A 20,281-nucleotide genomic window follows, 5' to 3' on the forward strand; every position below is an offset into this window, starting at 1 on the left:
AATTTAAAAGAAAGAACAACTTTATCCAGTTTCTTAGAATTATAAAAGGAAAAGATTCTGCCGTCAGGTGAATATGTCTGTTTACTATACAGATTTCCTTTATGTTAATGCAATGCAGTTTTTGTTCCATGGATAAGAAGAAGTTATAAACCATGTAATTGTTTTTATCTTTCCATTCAATTAATTGGAAATAATTGAACGGATTATTTTTGAGTTCATTTTTTTTAAGCTTCCTCATTTTAAGTTCCTTATTCTTTTTCTAATGTTGCATCACTGATGTATCTTTAATCAACGTGTTCTGTTTGTTTGTTTTCTCTTCAATGAATGTCAGTTAAAGAGAAATTGACTGCGGATCCAGACAGTGAAATAGCTACAACCAGCCTAAGGGTTTCTCTACTATGTCCAGTAAGTGTTAACTAATATTTGCCTTTCAGAAGATTCAACATACATTTTTCTCCTTTCATGAAGTTTTCCTGGTATTTGCAGTATTATGTTTTACTTTTGAAATATGCCCACCTTTGTCACAGTTTCTGAAAAGTAGAAAGACATTATTATTTAGTCATAGGATTTGGAATCTAACCAAATTATTAAGTCTATAAAAGTTTTCTACTCTTAGTAAGATATATTTAAATATTGCTTGTGACTCATGATTGTCTCTCAGACTCAAGTGTAAAGTGTTCAAATAAGGAATATGTATTATCTTGGTGTATTTATTAAAATTGCATTTTTTAATGTTTGTTTTAATTTATTTTGAGAGAGTGAGTGAACAAGCAGATAAGAAGCAGAGAGAGAGGGAGAGAGAGAATCCCAAGCAGACTCTGCACTGTTAGCAAGGAACCTGACGTGGGGCTCCGAACTCACAGTGAGATCATGACCAGAGCCGAAATCGAGTCAGATGCTTAACTGACTGAACCATCCAGGCACTCCTAAAATTGCATTTTTAAAAATAATATCCTTTCGAATAGAAATCTAGCCATGACTTACTCACACATTAAGTTTAACCATTTTGCCAACAATGTCTACGTTGTAAGAATCCACCGATTAAAAACTGTTCTATTTAGCCTGAATAACTGAATTGATTATGCATGGAAAAACAGAAATATTTTTAAACCAGAAAATGAGGTCAAAATCATTTGTACAAAATGAATATAAATAAGGCCCAAAGCATACCAGGATGATTAAACTTGTAGTGAAAAAGTTTCCCCCAAAGATGTGATTAGATTTATTTCTTGGGGGCACCTGGGTGGTTCAGTCGGTTAAATGTCCAACTCTTGATTTCGGCTCAGGTCATGATCTCGTGATTCATGAGATTGAGACCCATGTTGGGCTCTGCACTGATAGCATGGAGCCTGCCTGGGATTCTCTCTTTCTCTTACTCTCTCTCTCCCTTCCTCCCTCCCTCTCTCTCTCTCTGATCTTCCTCCACTTGTGCACCCTCTTTCTCTCTCAAAATAAATAAGCGAACATTTTTTCAAAAAGCTTTATTGCTTAACTAGTTTGATGTTAGGCCCACCAGTTGTACGAGTGGTAATTGAATGTGGTTTTCATACAAAAATACGTGAAAAACTAGGAGTAAATTACTTTGACATTTTAATTACCTTTTTATAATTAATCAAATTAATCATACCTAAATTAGGGAGAAAGTGTGAAGACTAAGAGGACACAGCTGTTTCCTGATTTGCCTGGATTGTTCAGGCAGACTTGATATTGAAAGCTTTGAATATTGAAATCCGACTAATCTAAGACAAAGATGAAGTTATTGTATTCTTAAATAAACAAAGAATTGAAACAAATTAAATGTTATTTGTCCTACATCTTAGTCTTTTATAATTTATAAAATCTCAAACACAAGATGAAAAAGTCATTAGCTCTTGAATTCATTTAAAATACTATATTTAATGTAGCTCTTAAAAAACTTTTTTGCCTTATAATTATTGCTAAGGGAACCCATCTTCATTATTAAGCTTTTGTAAAATTACAGAAATGCAGTGGAGTTAATAAAACCCACCAAATCCTATCATTTGGCATATATCCTTCTACCTTTTTATTCCTTATTATATCTAGTCTTTCATAGGCAAATTGTTTTGACTCCAGCCTTTTTATATTATTATTAAAATGATTTCCCAAATACATGATGTAATTGCTGACAGAGCTAAAGGGAGAACTAGAAAGCAACACAATAATAGCAGAAAACTTGATACCCCACTTTCAGTTATAAGTAAAATAACCAGCCAGAAAGTCACTAAGGAGGCAGAGGACTTAAACATTATAGACCAATTGGACCTTACAAAGTAGGTCCAACAACAGTAGATTACATAATCTTCTTAAGTGCAGTTGGAACATTCTTCAAGGTACATCACGTGTTAGGGCACAAAACAAGCCTTAACAAGTTTAAGTCATACAAAGTATCTTCTCTGACAACAATGGGATGAAACTAGAAATCAGTAGCAGAAGGAAAACATGAAAATCCACAAACAGATGGAAATTAAACAACACACTCTTAAACAAACCAACGTGTCAAAGAAGAAGTCACAAATAATCAGGAGACAGATGAGAATGAAAACAAAATATACCAAAACTTATGGGATGCAGCAAACGCAGCAGGAAGAGGGAAGTTTATAGTAGTTAATACTTACGTTAAAAAAGGAAAGATCTCAAACAACAACCTAACATTATGCCTCAAGATACTAGAAAAAGAAAAAAAAAAACAAAAAAAACAAAAACTAAACCCAAAGTCAGCAGAAGGAAGGAAATAACCAAGATTTGCAGAGAGATAAATGAAACAGAGAATAGAAAAACAATAGGAAAAAAAAAAAACCCAAAAAACCAATGAGACTGAGAGTTGGTTTTTCAAAACAATCAACAAAATTGTGAAACCCTTAGTTAGACCAAGCAAAAAGAGGGGAGACTCCAGTAGCTAAAATGAGAAATGAAAGAGAAGATACTACAACTGATGATCTAATATGACAGAAATAAAAAGGATTGTAACAAACTACTATGAACAGTTATATTCCAACAGACTGGATAACTTAAATAGATAAATCCTAGAAACATACAACCTACCAAGACTGAATCATGAAGACATAAGAAACCTGAACCTATACCTAGTGAAGCAATTGAAGCACCAATCAAAAATCTCCCAACAGAGAAAAAAGTCCAGCACCCCAGTGCCCTCACCAGAGAATCCTACCAAACGTTTAGAGATAACACCAATCCTTTTTAAACTTTTCCAAAGAATCGAAGAGGAGAGAATACTCCCAAACTCATTCTCTGAAGTCAACATTACCCTGATCCCAAAACCAGACACATTAAAAAAAAATCACACACCATGACCAAGTAGGATCTGTAGCTGGAATGTAAAGATGGGTCAGCATACAAAAATGAATCAATGTGATATACCACATTACCAAAATGAAGGACAAAAACCACATGATTATCTTAATGCAGAAAAGCATTTCAATTCCCTTTTGTCCTAAAACCACTCAGCCACCCAGGAATAGGAGGAAGCCTTTGCAACATAATAAAAGCTGTACCTGAAAAGCCCACAGTGAACGTGGTACTCAGCACAGAATGACTGAAAGTTCTTCCCCTAAGATCAGGAACAAGAATGCTCACCCTCATCGCTGCTGTTCAACACAGTACTGGAAATTCTAGCCAGAGCAATTACACAAGAAAAAGAAATAAAACATATAAATTGGGAAGGAAGTAAAATCATCTCTGTTCATAGATGACATGATCTATTGTATAGAAAACCCTAAAGATTCCACAAAAAACTGTTAGAACTAATAAGCAAATTCAGCAGGATACAAAATCTTAGTTGTGTTTCTAAATACTAACAGTCAGCAATCCAAAATGGAAATTAAGAAAACAGTCCCATTTATGATTACATCAAAAAGAATAATATACTCAGGAAGAACCTTAACCATGGAAACAAAAGACTTGTACACTGAGAACTATGAAACATTGCTGAAAGAAACTAAAGAAGACATAAGTAAATGGAAATTTCGACATCCCAGGTCCATGGATTAGAGGCTGAATATTGTTAAAATATTCTACCCGAAGTGATTTACAGATTCAGTGCAATCCTATCAAAATCCCAATAGAGCGGTGTCTAGGTTAAGCATCTGACTCTTGATTTCGACTCAGGTTGTGATCTCATGGTTCGTGAGTGCAAGCCCTGTATCAGGATTCTGTCTCCCTCTGTCTCTGTAACCCTCCCCTGCTCGTACTCGCGCTCTCTCTCTCTCTCAAAAATAAACATTAAAAAAAAAAACTCAATGGCATTTTTTGCAGAAAATGGAAAGAAAATCTTAAAATTCCTGTGGAATCTCAAAGGACCCCAGGGAGCCAAAGCAATATCTTAATGAAAACAGAGTTTGAACCCTCACATTCCCTGATCTCAAAACATACTACAAAGCAACAGTAATTAAGATGGTGTGGCATGGACATAAGATAGATAATGTAGACTAATGGGACAGAATAGAGAACTCAGAAACAAACTCTTGTATTTATGGGCCAAGTTCCTTTTCAACAAGAGTGCCAGGAAATGACAGTCTCTTTAACAAATGGTGTTGAGAAAACTGGGTATTCATATGAAAAATAAGGAATCGGACCCTTACTTTACACCATATGCAAAAGATAACTCAAAATGAATTAAAGACCTAAAACCTAAGACCTTGGACTTTTAAACTCCTGAAGAAAATGTAGGGAAAAGCTTCATTGAATTTCACAATGATTTCTTGGATATAACACCAAAAGCACAGGCAACAAAAGCAAAAATAGACAAACGGACTGTCCCAAACTTTAGAAACTTCTGCATGTCAACAAAACAAACAAAACAACTGAGTGAAAAGACAACCTGTGGAATGGAAGATCATTGCAAATCATATATCTGATAAGGGGTTAACATCTGGAATATATAAGACACTTATATACCTCAACAAGAACAATAACAAAACAACCTGATTTAAAAATGGGCAAAGGACTTGAATAGAGAGTTCTCTAAAGAAGATTTACAAATGGCCAATAAACACATAGAAAGATGTTCTACGTTGCTAATCACTAAGGAATTGCAAATCAAAACTGCATGAGTTATCTCTTCATACCCATCAGGATGGCCACTATTAAAAGAAGATAGCAGGTGTTGGTGAGGATGCAGAGGCACTGGAACTCATGCGCACTGTTGGTGGGAATGTAAAATGCTGCAGCCCTTATGGAAAACAGTATGGAAGTTTCTCAGGAAAAATTAAAAATAAGATTACCCCATGGTCCAGCAATTCCTTTTCTGGGTATATATCCAAAAGAACTTAAAGCAGGATCTCGAAGAGGTAATTTGCACACCCATGTTCATTACAACATGATTCGTAATAGCCAAGAGGTTATTATAATCCAAATGTATATTGAGAGATGAATGGACAAAGAAAATATGGTATATACATACAACGGAATATTATGTGGCATTTAAAAAGAAAACCGTGTCATATGCTACAACGTGGATGAAACTCTAAATCATTCTGATAAGCAAATAAGCCAGTCACAAAAAAAGGAATACTCTATGATTCCACTCATATGAAGTATCTAAAGCAGTCAAAATCATAGAAACAGGAAATAGAAAGGTGATTGCCAAGGGCTGAGGGGAGGAGGAATCAGTGGTTATAGAATTTCAGTGTTGCAAGATGAAAAAGTTCTAGACATCTCTTGCACAACAATGGGAATATACTTAACACTACTGAATTGCATGCTTAGAAACGGTTATAGTGTTAAATTTAATGTTACATGCTTTACCACAGTAAAAAAATATAGGCCGCAGACTGGGGCGCCTGGGTGGCGCAGTCGGTTAAGCGTCCGACTTCAACCAGGTCACGATCTCGCGGTGTGTGAGTTCGAGCCCCGCGTCAGGCTCTGGGCTGATGGCTCAGAGCCTGGAGCCTGTTTCCGATTCTGTGTCTCCCTCTCTCTCTGCCCCTCCCCCGTTCATGCTCTGTCTCTCTCTGTCCCAAAAAATAAATAAACGTTGAAAAAAAAAATTATTAAAAAAATATAGGCCGCAGAGTCATGGGGTGGATTCTTAAGTAACTAGGTAAATGTTATAATAGACTATGGTGTAAAGGAAGCTGGCATTTTTTAACGTTTAGGAAAATGGCTCACAAACCAAGTGAGTGGAAGGTAGGAAGAAGACAAAGATTAAAAACAAACAAAAAAAGATACCTGCTTATCCTCCCCTCCTTCCCCCAAGCCCCAACTTATCTATTTTCCCCTTCCATGTGTTTTCTTGTCATCCCATTTCATTACAGAATACCAGGTTAGAGACTATGAGAAATTTAGAAAAGTGCAGAAGCTTCATTTCCCATTTAAATCACTGGAAGAAGTCTTGTTTTTCTGCAGTCTCCTTTTAAAAGCGTTTACAGTTGTTCTAATATATATGATGTTTATATCATTAGATGAAGCATTTATTCACATAAATGAGCACTGTAATATAAATCTTGATGTTTTTACTTATAGAACTAGTTCTAAATTTTATAGTTCAGGTGATCTCTATATTATTAGAAAATGTTAATCACGTTTTGCCACTTGCACCTCTTAATTTAGTGCACCAGCTTTTAATTTTTCTTTCCATATCACCACCGTTTCTTCCCTTTTTAGTTTCAACAGTTTTAGCAGTTCATTTTAAATTGACATCTGCTTTTAAAATTCAGGATATAGAAAAAAAACTATGTATATATAATCCATAATTATAATACTTTTATGGATTTCTATTTGGCTAAAGGGAAAATCCCTTTACAATTATTCTGGAACATTAAGGCAGTATATTTTAGGTATGTTTTTATTCTAAAAAGTAAAACTTAGTAATGACAACTCATCTATATATCAAATTTATAGAATAATAAAAAAGATTTGTTCCCTTTGAAATATGTAAATATGATGTCTGACTGTGCATTTGAATTGCCCTTGTTGTGATATACACAGCTCAAAATAAATGAGTTTCTGTTGTTTGTGAACATTTAGCTAAAGGCAATGAAAATAATTAGAAATGTTTTTGTTCTTTGGGAATATTTTAGTTCTGATTTATTAAAAATACAGCTGGAAGAATGTTTGAGAACCTACTTTGTAAGATATTCCCCAGACCTATGAACTTCAATACAAATGACTTGGAGTTGATAAAAGAAAAAAATAAACTCCTTGGGAATTTATTTATGAAATGATGACGATGAAGAAAAAGTGAAATTATTCTTGATATCACTATTCCTTTCTTTTTACCAGATTTAAAAATACATATTATTGACTCTCTAAGGTCCTTTGGACATAGGCTAGCTTGAACATCTCTAGGGTATAGGGTATTTTCTCTTACAGCGCCATCAGTTACTAAGTAGTACAATTATATATTATAGTAGGGCTAGTGGCATTGGAAAACTTGTTTGGGGGTTGCGTACAGAGTGTTTATTTGCAAATGATGCAAATATCCAATGTCCTATGAAGGAAAAAGGGGAATTTGTAATTATGAGATGAAGATGTTTAAAGCCCTGCTCTTCTCCTAATACCATGTTAGAGAAGTCAGTGTCCATTTGTAGATAAATATTTAGGATTTAGAGATTGTTTTTAAAATCAGAAGTATGGGGAGTATTACCACATAACAGTTACTTTGTGATTCTTTGAAGCAAAGCGTTTTGTGACAGCTAATCAACAGTGCATTTGCAAGGGAACTTTTCTTTTTCTGTCCCCATTTATAAATGTGTTTCCTGCAGCATTCACTTAGCAGTGTTCCTTAAAAATCCTGTAGACAGATTTGTCAGTGTGGCTGATCATAAGGGCTTGAGAGTTACTCTCTCACCAAAAAGGTGAGCTGACCAAGTGAGGATTATGAGGGGGGAGGGAGGCATGTGAGACGATTGTTTAGAGAGTTAACTGCTTTTCAGAGTATAAGTTCTGTGGCTGTGTGGCTTGCATTCTGAAAATAGTCTTCTTCCTTCGGATCCATTGTCTTCATAAACTATCAGAAGTGGCCCACTAGTTCTGTACTACATGGACTTTATCCACAATTACTTTATTTGTCTAGGATTTTCAAGTCTGTGATTTCTCTACTTAGTATTTAAGCGGTAGGAATTTTATTTCACAGGTAAGTTAAGGTGTGCTTTAAGATATAAAAAATTAATTTAGCATCACCATCCAGATTGTTCTTTGGAAAATGTTTCTAGACTAATGCAGCATGTCTTCTGTTATAAGAACTAGTTTGTCCTTTTTGGCCATTTTATCAGGTGCTTGTGTAAATCAAATCATAAAAATTGAATAGAAGAGTAGAAAGGAGTAATGAGTTGCCTAATCTTATGTGAGCACAGAATGGAAGAAGTACTGAGCTGAAATGGGGGTGTGTCTCCCGCTAGCTGACAAAGTAATTGGAAGCCAATAGTGGCTCTGTAGTTTTATTGTAATGGGGGAACATATACTGAGCACTTACTATGTGTCCGGCAGCATACAGTAAATACAGTTTAAATCCCACAGTCTTAAGATGTAGATGGTATTTTTATCCCCATTTTACAAAGCTGAGGCTCAGGGAGACTAAATGACATTCAGGATTCACACACTACCTAGCGTGGCCAGGATTCAAACCTAGGCAGTCTAACTCCAGAATTCGTACTCGGGACAGGCTCATAAAGTGCTGTGTAGGGCCTCACACTCTCCATGAGTGCTCCCTCCCAGAGCTGCTCAGTGAGCACAGAGCCTTAAGTGTCCACCCACAGGACCGTCTTCCTGCTGTATATAGCACATACATTTCCAGGTGCCAGGGATGAGGAACTGAGTCGGGTGTGTTTCTGGTAGAAGGCGACAGATACATAAACAGATAGTACATTATCACGCACAGGGTGGGGTGGGCACCCAGAGAAAGGAGCTGTCAGTTTTCTCTGTGTCTCCCCTGTCCATGCTTCTGACACGGAGCTGGCGCTACTCCCTTCTCACAAGTTTATGGCACATTCTGGGTCCTGTTTTGTTCCGATCACTACATCCTGTTGAAGTGAGGAGGAAGCAGTGTTACTTTGGAGATAGAAAAAGAGGCCCAGAAAGGTTAAGTGCCTTTCCTAGAGGCACAGTAAATCATTGGTACCAGAACAATAATTTAGGACCACAAATGACAGTTAATTTCCTTGGTAGACTAGGAAATTGCACATTTTCCTGAAATTCTTCTGAGCCAAAACTCTTTTCCTCTTTTTTTCCGCATTTAACTCCTACCCTTTTCAAGCCTTTATATTTTTCAAGCTTGCGGATTATGTCCAGAATCTTTTCCTGGTTCGCAAACAGTGTGGTTACTGAAAGTAGATAACTTTCATACTGTATAGCCATTGTAGCCTTTGGGCAGGGGGGCAGGGAACGGTGGCAACCCAGCTGCACCGTGTGAGGTGGCCCCCAGGAAAGGAGTTATGATACAGCAGCTCGCAGTGTGGCTTCCGTGCCCGGGGCGCAAGCTACCATCTCAGGGACCGGATGAAGTAGGTTTCATTTTTCATAGGGCAGACTGTTGAGCCTCAGCTTAAGGCGAGAAGAGGAAGTCTCATAACATGGTGGAGAGCTAGGTCTAGGGATGTTTGCCGAATAGTGTGTGATAATGCCCAGGGAGGGGAGAAGTACAGAGAGTGCACACACTCGACCTCCTTCTCAGAGCTGCCATTTGGCAACTATGCCAGACATCCTAGGGATCTCATTCAGAGATCAGGTTGAATGTCTTCATATCTGTTATCTTGCAGTATTTAATGTGACATTCTTTTTTCATTTCCTCAAATCCTTTGTAAAGTGGTTTATAACTTTTTTAGATGAGGGACTACTCTGGGAATTTGGTGACAGTGCTCTTTTTGGAAAAATGCACACCCTTACAGAATTTGGCATATAATTTTAAGGGCTTCATGGTTCTTTCCCCCAAAAGCTAATCTGTGAGCTATGGATGTGAGGTGGAATAACCCTTGATGTAGACTTTCTTATTTTATTTTATTTTATTTTATTTTATTTTTTTAATGTTTATTTATTTTTGAGAGAGAGACACAGACTGTGAGTTGTGGAGGGGCAGAGAGAGAGGGAGACACAGAATCTGAAGCAGGCTCCAGGCTCTGAACTGTCAGCATAGAGCCTGACACGGGGCTCAAACCCATGAACCGTGAGACCTCAACTTGAGCCAAAGTCGGACACTTAACCAGCTGAGCCACCCAGGTGCCCCTGTAGACTTTCCAGAGTCACTGTGTTTAATATCTAAAGAAATCCTATAATTTTTTAATATGTAGGGTCCATAGGAAATGTACTTAATGTTCTTTCATATTGATGAAAAGTAAATACAATATGCTTTAAGTCAGAATACATACACATTGCGTTTCAGGAGATTTTTATCAAAACTTAAATTGAATGACCATTGTCTAATATTTGCTTTTGTCTCTCTCTTTTCAAGCTTGGTAAAATGCGGCTGACAATTCCATGTCGGGCCCTAACATGTTCTCACCTACAGTGTTTTGATGCAACTCTTTACATTCAGATGAATGAGAAAAAACCAACCTGGGTTTGTCCTGTCTGTGATAAGAAGGCTCCGTATGAACACCTTATTATTGATGGGTATGTTGATTTAAAGTGTTTCCTTATACCTTGGAATGACCATCTATTATCTGAATTTGTGATCTATCAGGTTTAGGATGAAAATTCTGCAGGTAGTGTTTTCTAAGTAGTACATTTTTAGAATTTTCATGATTCTAGAAATTAATACTTTTCAAAGTAAGTAATTAATATTGTGAGCATTTTTCCCTTTTAACTTGATGGCCTCTGTTTGGGAAGTGTATGCTTTACCGTCTGTCTCTCCCGACTTTTACCATTTAAAGTAGCACTGGCTGTAAGCAGGGTATGCTTACACCTTTTCCTAACATGAGTCCCATCTGTCCCGGCCATGTAGGCCATATTAGAGAAAGAATGAATGGCAGGACTGTGACACTCTGGCTAATTTCAGCACATCCCCATTAGGCTTTTTTAGTAGAAGCTAACCTATTTTTGCAGATTTTTCTCCTTCAGTCCTGGTTCATCATACCTGTTCCCCACTGTAAGGGCAGTAAGGGCTTCATAACTGATCAACATGCTGAATAGCAGCTTTCTTTGTTTCTGTTTCCTCTGAAGTACTTGTCTTTGTCTTTCTTGTCCGCCTACGGCATCACAATAGTCAGTTATCTTTTTTTTTTTTTTTTAACACTCCTGTGTTTTCTCTGTCCTTCCAGACATCTTGGAGTGTTTCTCTAAATGCACCCCTATTCTCTAGACTCCTTTCTTGTCCTTTTTGCCGCTGAACAAGGATAAATTGTGAAAAGAAGGATCTTCTTGATATTTCCTGTACTCTAGCAAGACACTTAAGGCAGCTTATCTACAGCATTTGAGAAAACATAGGAGACTGAAGATGTAACATAAGGAGCGGAATACATTTAGCAATGCAGTGTAACCTAGAGTTTGAAAGATGTCAGGCCAAACGTGGGAAAAGAGTAAACATGTAACTTAAATGTCTTATGTTTAATTTTTTAGAAATGACAGTGATCACTGATAAATCTAAATTGAATGATATTTTACCAACTCTGTATATTATATAGCTCTAGATCCCCTCCCCCCATCAATTGGGATTTTTCTTTATTTTAAAAACCATATACTCATGTGCACATATCTATACACACATTTAAGAAAAACTGAAAAACATAGGAAAATGAAAGGGTTTTGTGGTGTATTTTCTAATTTTTGTTTTCACATAATTGTGATTGTACAGTATTAATATTTTTTAGCCTTTGGTTTCATTTCAGAATTTGACAATTTTATCCACTGTCTTGCAAATCCCATTTCTTAATATCTGCATGTTATTTTTCAAGGAGACTTAACATTCAGTACATATTTTTTGTATGTATTGCTTCAGTTTATCAAATAAGATATGCTTATTGTAGATACTTTGGACTATGCACAAGAATATAAAGGAGAAATAGAACTACTCAATGTCACCAGTCAGAAATAACTGCTGTTTATATACCACTCACACACAGAATTTTATTTTTAAAATGAAGAATTTTATTTTCTTGGCTTCTTCCCACTTTCTGTGTGTATTTTCCCCTACTATTAAAAATGTTTGAAAACTTCATTTTTCATAGTTACATAATATTTGCTCATATAAGGTACCATAATTTAAGTAACTATATTCCTATTTAGCCCTAGAATTTGAGAACAAATACAACTTATCTGTTCTGCTTTCTTCTTTCTCATTTATACTTGTACAAAATATAGGAGGTCTGAATGTTTTTTGAACAGCAATACTTCTAGTCTGTTTTCATTTAGAATGTGATATTCAAAGGACCAATTGCTTTTTATAGCTTGTTTATGGAAATCCTAAAGTACTGTACAGACTGTGATGAAATACAGTTTAAGGAGGATGGCTCTTGGGCACCTATGAGATCCAAAAAGGAAGTACAGGAAGTTTCTGCCTCTTACAATGGAGTTGATGGTGAGTGCTGGTTTTCCAGAAGGGTGGGGCAGTCTCTTTGTTATTGTGTAGCCTTGATTTTTACTATTAAAATGCATATATTTCTGGGGGTGCCTGGCTGGCTCAGTGGGTAGAGCATGCGACTCTTGATTTTGGGGTTGTGAGCTTGAACCTTGTGTTGGATGTAGAGATTACTGGAAAACAAATAAGTTTTTTAAAAAAAGTACACATTTCCGAAAAACTCAGCAGTTTATGGGTAGCTCAATAACTCTATTAAATTATTGATTAAATGTTCAGAAGTAGTAAAACTCCTTTTAAATTCACTTTGCTAGCTTTAAAGTTTTTCTGGTGTAAGATTTCAAAGTAACAAACAAATAAGTCATTGTAAGGTCATACTTTTGAAATGGTATCATTTAAATTTTTTAAGAGGTTTGGTAAAGATTAGTGAATGTTTCTTTTCCATTTATTTTTCTTGTTTTTAGTATGTTTTTGCTGGAAGGATGCTATGACATTTAAAAAGTGTTACCATACATTTCCTAAGTATCCTAGGTACATATGTAATATATGGTCTTTACCCTCAAACTGCTTTTATGTTGAAGTAGACATACATTTTGATTGTTTGCCCTAATTCAGAATTGTCGTTTTGTTTTTTTTGCTTTTAAAAAAAGGGGGGTGGGCACCTGGGTGGCTCAGTTGGTTGAGCATGGACTTCAGCTCAAGATCAGGTCATGATCTTCAGGTCATGATCTCATGGTTTGTGGGTTCGGGCCCTGCACCCAGCTCTGTGCTGACAGCTCGGAGCCTAGAGCCTGCTTCAAGTTCTGTGTCTGCCTTTCTCTCTGCCCCTCCCCCTCCTGTACTCTGTGTGTGTGTGTGTGTGTGTGTGTGTGTGTGTGTGTGTGTGTGTGTGTGTGTGTCTCTCTCTCAAAAAATAATAAAAAAAATTAAAAACAAAAAACTTCTAACAACCAATAATCAATAGTAGTTTTAAGCTTAGGGGAACAGAGCCACTGTTGGTTTTCTATCTCTGCCCCTAACAACATTGTAAGTCTAAACTGTAACTGATAAACTAACCCATAGACATACTGAGGAAAAAAGAGACGTGTCGTTATGGGTCTTTTTTACCTTGTGTTTTACTCATTCCTACACAGGATGCTTGAGCTCCACATTGGAGCATCAGGTGGCTTCTCACCACCCGTCCTCAAATAAAAATAAGAAAGTGGAGGTGATTGATTTAACCATAGACAGTTCATCTGATGAAGAGGAGGAAGAGCCTTCTGCCAAGAGGACCTGTCCTTCCCTGTCTCCCACATCACCACTAAATAATAAAGGGTAAGTAACTGAGACCTTAACAAGTCATTGGGAAAGTTAATTTTGCAAATACAGTTAAAAAAAATTCTGCCAGTAGGGGCTCCTGGGTGGCTTAGTTGGTCGAGTGTCCGACGTCGGCTCAGGTCATGATCTCACGGTTTGTGGGTTCGAGCCTCACATCAGGCTTGCTGCTGTCAGCTCAGAGCCTGCTTCAGATCTTCTGTTCCCCTCTCTCTGTCCCTCCCCACTCACACTCGCTCACTCTCTTTCTCTCTCTCCAAAATAAACATTAAAAAATAATAATGAAATAAAAGATCAGCCAAATGAAATGATTATGCATGATTGTGAAACTTAGTAATCAAAGAATAGGTTGGAGTGTCCCCAGGTGTGTGATATATTTGAGGGGCTGGGACAATGCGTTAAAGGAGTCCCTTGGATGCAGTATTTATCATACCAGAAGATGATTCTCGAACATTGGTTCTTAAACTTTGGTGTCTGGCAGAATCACCCAGAGCGCTCATTAAAACACACATTGCTCCCCTATTCCCACACATCTGATTCAGGAGTTGGGACTGAGAAAACTCACATCTCTCATCTGTTCTTAGGTGATCTTAATGCTGCTCGTAGGATTTAGAACATTTACGCAATGTGCTTTAAGATTAATCCTAGGTTGAGTATTTCAAGTAGAAAGCAGAGGAGGACCAGAGGAATGCATTAAAGCTGCCTCAGAGTGTGTAAGGTGGGCAGTGAAGGAAGCCAGAGACTAAAGTTGCAGTGCTAATGCTTTCTGTTTTGCAGACTCATTTCCCATAGTTCCCATTAGTCCCCTATCAGTACCTTGGTTATGCTTCAGTTCTCTTTAGCAAATACTGTTATCTGCTTTATGTAAAACACCCTGTGCCTAACCTGGGTGATAATAAAATGGGTAAGCACAGTCCTAACTTTAAAGGGTTTCACATTTTGTAGAGGATGGTAAGACAAGGAGCTGTGCTCTTTATTTTTTTTTTTTTTTTTTTTTTTTTTTTTAAATTTTTTTTTCAACGTTTTTATTTTTATTTTTGGGACAGAGAGAGACAGAGCATGAACGGGGGAGGGGCAGAGAGAGAGGGAGACACAGAATCGGAAACAGGCTCCAGGCTCCGAGCCATCAGCCCAGAGCCCAACGCGGGGCTCGAACTCACGGACCGCGAGATCGTGACCTGGCTGAAGTCGGACGCCCAACCGACTGCGCCACCCAGGCGCCCCAAGGAGCTGTGCTCTTTAAATGGACTGCCTCATGAGACACGTCGGAGATTCTCAACAAGAAGACTTCATGTTTTGCTGAGGCACAGTTGTAGCACCCCAAAGAGAAGTCTAGAAATAGGCGTGCCCCCTTTTAGGTATATATCGGGAGAATGATGTGGCCTGTTGTAACTGAGTAGGAGCTAGTCAAATAATCTCCTTCCAGCGAACAGTAGTGCCTGAAGAAAGAATGTTAAGTGAGAGAAGGCATTGTTGCAAAATTTCAGGGTTCCAGAGGGAAAGTTAACACCAGACCAAGGGCAGGCATTCCCATGCATGGAGTCAAATCATTGTCAGGTTTGATACTGTTTGATGAGATAAAAGATCTTCTATTCGGTAATAGTTGTAGTTACTTGAAAGGTAGAAGTTGCAGCAGTAAAAAGAACATAATTATGATAAAGGTAACTTGCCTGTTAGAAACTATTTCAGGAATCTTCATAATACAATCAAACCTGTTACACAGGTTAGTATTTTCACTCCAGAGTAGCTTATCAGCACACATCAGACAGAAATAAAGACATTAATAGCAGTATCATTATTCTATGTAAAAAATAAAACATGAATATCTAAACACTAATTCTACTTTAAATCCTACCTTATGAAGATTTACGTCTGATGAAAGCCTACCCGGATGCCTGTTACCCAACAAACCTGACCTTGTTTTTACACCAACTTATTTTATAAATCTGAGTGGGAGGGGAAAAAATGTCAAATTGCCAGAAGCCGGTATAGTTAGAACAAATATCTGTAGAATCTTGATCCCAAGATATTTTATATTTAATATCAAATCTTACTATGACCAAGTACATATTACCATATTATTTCTTTAAATACCATAATTGTAACATTAAAAGGTATTTCATAAATCTCTGGGTGTATACCTAATAGATTAAATGCACCATTATATATGTAAGTTGCTTCTACTCTGTAGAATATTTATAGTAGTCACATATATACGTAAACTGTGCAATAATTTTGCTCTCTGACTATACATTTTTCCTTAAAGGAAACTTTTTGGAGTGTTTAGAAATCTGGTATTTCAATTCTTTGGACATTTGCTTTGCTGTTTTTCCAAAACTAGTTGTGTTTATTATGTTTGGAAAATTACATTAGTGTATTAACTGCTTCCTGAGCTTACCAGTGACCAATTAAACCCAGATAAAGTATTTACCAATGCCAGACCTTTCTCTGTTTACGGATAAAAACAAGCAACCTGCAAGTTTATGGCATTTTTAGAAGAATAATGCCATATTCAGCATTCGTGGCCATTTTACAATAATGACTAGCCAATAAATAAAAACCTCAACCCTAGGCATATTGTATTTGTTATTGTGCAGTGTAAAGGTGGAAATGCATCTTCAGAATAATATCACAAAATTGAAAGAAAAGGAGCCAGCCAGGAATTAGAGGCAAACATCAGTAAATGTAAAACATTTTGCTGTCTTCAGCCAGTGAGTGTTTAGTATTCATCCAGAAATTTCCTTTGCTGTTTGGTATACCAAGATATTTTCAAAGGCTAGCATTTCAACTGCTTTCTTCTGTCTTATAATCCCTTAGGCATTGTCAGAGGAGACAGCTAATGGAAAATGGTACTTTTTATAGATGTAAGAGGTTTAATTAAGTTTCCATTAGACAAAACATTTTTTATGAGGCAGAAGAGAGTATATTTTATGTTTCATATCCCATTCATGAAAATGTGGCGGATGGTCATAACTAGAACTCTATTCCTGGAAATCCAACCTTGGCATCTTTTGAAATACTCTGAACTTGCATTGCACCATCGAAATTGAATCTCCACACCCAAGTACTTTATATGAAGTTTTAAAAGCAAAAAAATAGTCTCTTTATACCTTCTTTGTTCTTTATTTTCTATGACTTATATGCCTGTTAGCCTCTTGGATGATTGGGATAGCACATGAGCCTCATGTTTGCACTCAGAACTATTAGAATTCTTTTTCTTTTTAAGATCATTTCAGTTCTTTCTTGTCTTTTTCATCTTTTCCCCTCCATTTTGCTTTTTTAATTAATTTTTTGTAAGGAAAAAAAGATTTAATTTCTCAGCTACTTAAACATTTCACTTTTTTCTTCCAGAATCCCTTTTTTTTTGTCCCATTCTCCCCCCCCCCCCCCCCCCGCCATTATACTATTCTCTCTTTAAAACCTATCCGCCACCTGTTCACTTTGGAGCACATCTTCTTGTCTTGCTGCCTCCGTTCGTTCAGCAGGCTTTGTATGCAAACAGTGTGCCGACAAGTGTGCGGGGCATTGGGAATACCAGGATAAACAGTACCGTGTTTCTGTTCTCGTAAAGATTACAAGTGTGGGGGCCAGCTGTTAGCGCCACTGCTCAGATTGCTGCCATTTCTCAGGCTTGTCTGTGTGTGTTTTCTTTGTGGGGACATACCTATACTTTTGACTAGACAGCATTCCAGTGCTTATTTTTAAAAGGTTTCTAAATTTTGGCTGCTATAGATATCTTTCACTCATATCTCGCTGAAGTGGCTCAGCCATGCCTTCCCCCTGCATTCCAAAAGTGTAGATGAGACAGCATGTGGCTTATGAATGTTGGATATATCATTTACCCATCCATTTCTCCCTATAGCCCCTGCAAAGTGCTACTCTATATACAGATTATTTCCGAATAATTATGATAGTTTAAATTATGTATTGCTTTGCTTGTCTTTTTATTTTCAGCACAAAAGCTAGGACTCATTTTGCAAGATGCGGTCCCCTTGTTAGAATTAAAAGTTCAACTGACTCATGAAAATTATGCGAACCTTTCCTTCTAGCATATTAAGTCTTCCACATCAAGCATCTCCAGTGTCCCGCACCCCAAGTCTCCCTGCTGTAGACACAAGCTACATTAATACATCCCTCATCCAGGACTACAGGCATCCTTTCCACATGACACCCATGCCTTATGACCTACAAGGTGAGTCACTGGTTCTTCTCTATTGTCACATAGCATTATGAATGCCTTTGATCTACATAGACTTCCTCCGGGTGAGTCTAGGGAAGAATGGAAAGATTGAAAAAACAGGGGCTTGGGCCTGGTGAACTGAGAGAAATTAACACGGTGGTCGTAAATAAATACAGACCCAGTTCCTTGTTTGTACCTTCATTAGTAGCCAATGTTTTACTACCAGCGGTGAGACTAGTACAAGGATCTCAAGGTTTTGTGACCTTCAGTGATCTACAAGTTGTTTTTGGATGACTTTCAATATGTTGCTTTGCAATTTGATATTTATGAAAACTATTTTTTTTGGGGCGCCTGGGTGGCACAGTCGGTTAAGCATCCGACTTCAGCCAGGTCACGATCTCGCGGTCCGTGAGTTCGAGCCCCGCATCAGGCTATGGGCTGATGGCTCAGAGCCTGGAGCCTGTTTCCGATTCTGTGTCTCCCTCTCTCTCTGCCCCTCCCCCATTCATGCTCTGTCTCTCTCTGTCCCAAAAATAAATAAAAAAAAAAAAAAAAAAAAAAAAAAGAAAACTATTTTTTTTTTCCCTGAATCCAGTTAATAATGCAACTGGCATTGTGGGTAACTGTGTTGTATTATGTTTTAAATAATGCTGAATTAAGACATTGGGAAGTTTTAATTTTTGTTCCAGCAAACCTGATTCTTCTTTTTAAAAGTAGTTTGAAATGTCAGTATACTCGCTGCACAATGTATTTGGGGTTGATAATAATCACTTACATTATCAAAAAATTATTAGTTCTGTGTCTTTGTAATTTAAGAATTTGTACATCTAAGAACATTTTTCTTTTTTATCCCAAAAAGCTGTGTGTGCTTACTGTAGAGAATTTAATACAAAAATATAAAGTGAAAGATTCCCTCCATCCCCTCCCCTACGGAAAAATCCGGGGCCACTGGCAAAGATTCTTGGAAGCTGAAATAGTTGAATAGATTCTTAATGATTGTTATGAAAACCCTGTTTGAACTCTGTCCAGTAGAACTTTCTGCGAGGAGGGAAATGTAATTTACAGTGGCCACTAGCCACATCTGGTTATGGAGCGTTTGAAACATGGCGGTTGTGACTGAAGAACTCAGTTCTTCATTTGACTTAATCTTAGTGAATTTGGGTACCCACATCATGTGGTTAGTGGCTACTCTGAGACGAGGCAGCCCTATTTCTCACTGAGGCTACTGCCACATGTCCACATCAGGAACCACAGGGACTGTACATTTTGCAGATCCTCGTGTTATAACCTGTTCCAGTGTAGACAGTGGATGGATCCTCAGAGGATTTGTGTCGTCATATTTTTATCTACATCTGCTTGTTATCCGTTCCCCCAAGCTTAGATATCAGAATGAGGCCTTTTATTCACATGGGTTTCTTGTTCTCCATATCATACATTGAGCGATGCGGACGAGAGTGGGAATTAGAAGGAGCAGCTTGCATGGACTCCATGGCAGCCAAGGACCAGACAGTCCTTCTGTGACACAGCACCCCAGCAGTCACAGCCCTCCCATCTCTCCCCGCCCTCATGCCACTGGAGGATCTCTGAGTTGGAATCTGGTGCAGATAGTGGCGAGTGAACAAATTTGAGAAAGAAAAAGAAAATCTGTGCTACAGCTTGCTTAACTTCCTGCTACGTAAAACGTTCTCACCCACAAAATGAGGCCAGACATAACGACATACCTCACAGGTGCTTGTGAGGAGTTCATTAGAGTAGTTTGAGATGTTAGTTAAGAGAAGTCAAGAAAAATTGGTGAAAAGTACTGTGTCCGCGTAAGGGATCATGTTCGATCCAGCAGGGTGGCAGTGACCCAAATCCCACAAATGGAGTTGCAAGGAGGGCAAATATGGCTAAAGCTTGAACTTCAGCCTTGGTAATCTAGAGAGGGGAGAGACCAACAGTGGGCTTCCGCTCTTCTTTTTAAATTCTAAATGAATTTAGAATTAGCATTTAAGATTTGTATTGGTTTCTAGAGTATTGGGGCATTAGGGAGGGTTTTTTGTTTTGTTTTATTTTTCAAAACTAAAATAATTTTTTTTCTCACAGGATTAGATTTCTTTCCTTTCTTATCAGGAGACAATCAGGTATGTTATATGAAACATATTGCTGTTGTCTTAATTGAACATTAAAGTATTTGTAAGTATATTATGTAGCTGTGAGAGAAGATAAATTTCTTAGAAAATTCAGAGTAGTCCTCATTATTGTTAAGGTTTTAAGCATTTAAATAAAAATCCCCTTGTTTCAGCTGTGCCTGAGTGTATAGT

The 20,281-nt window shown here is 37.4% G+C and overlaps 1 protein-coding gene across 5 annotated transcripts in view; it reads left to right on the top strand.

The window, feature by feature from the left end:
• PIAS1 (protein inhibitor of activated STAT 1) overlaps nucleotides 1-20,281 on the top strand; it is a 127,757-nt gene that overhangs the window by 103,040 nt on the left and 4,436 nt on the right. For all 5 annotated transcript variants that reach the window (XM_086711041.1, XM_086711039.1, XM_086711040.1 and 2 more), the window contains 6 exons: nucleotides 332-405; nucleotides 10,424-10,584; nucleotides 12,357-12,487; nucleotides 13,618-13,798; nucleotides 17,848-17,990; nucleotides 20,064-20,101. In XM_086711041.1, the coding sequence (XP_086567167.1) occupies nucleotides 332-405; nucleotides 10,424-10,584; nucleotides 12,357-12,487; nucleotides 13,618-13,798; nucleotides 17,848-17,990; nucleotides 20,064-20,101 (728 nt within the window). The remainder of the gene's footprint in view (nucleotides 1-331; nucleotides 406-10,423; nucleotides 10,585-12,356; nucleotides 12,488-13,617; nucleotides 13,799-17,847; nucleotides 17,991-20,063; nucleotides 20,102-20,281) is intronic.

This window comes from Puma concolor, chromosome B3 (genome assembly GCF_028749965.1).
Source record: "Puma concolor isolate L17-30 chromosome B3, mPumCon1.1.hap2, whole genome shotgun sequence".
Classification (NCBI taxonomy): domain Eukaryota; kingdom Metazoa; phylum Chordata; class Mammalia; order Carnivora; family Felidae; genus Puma; species Puma concolor.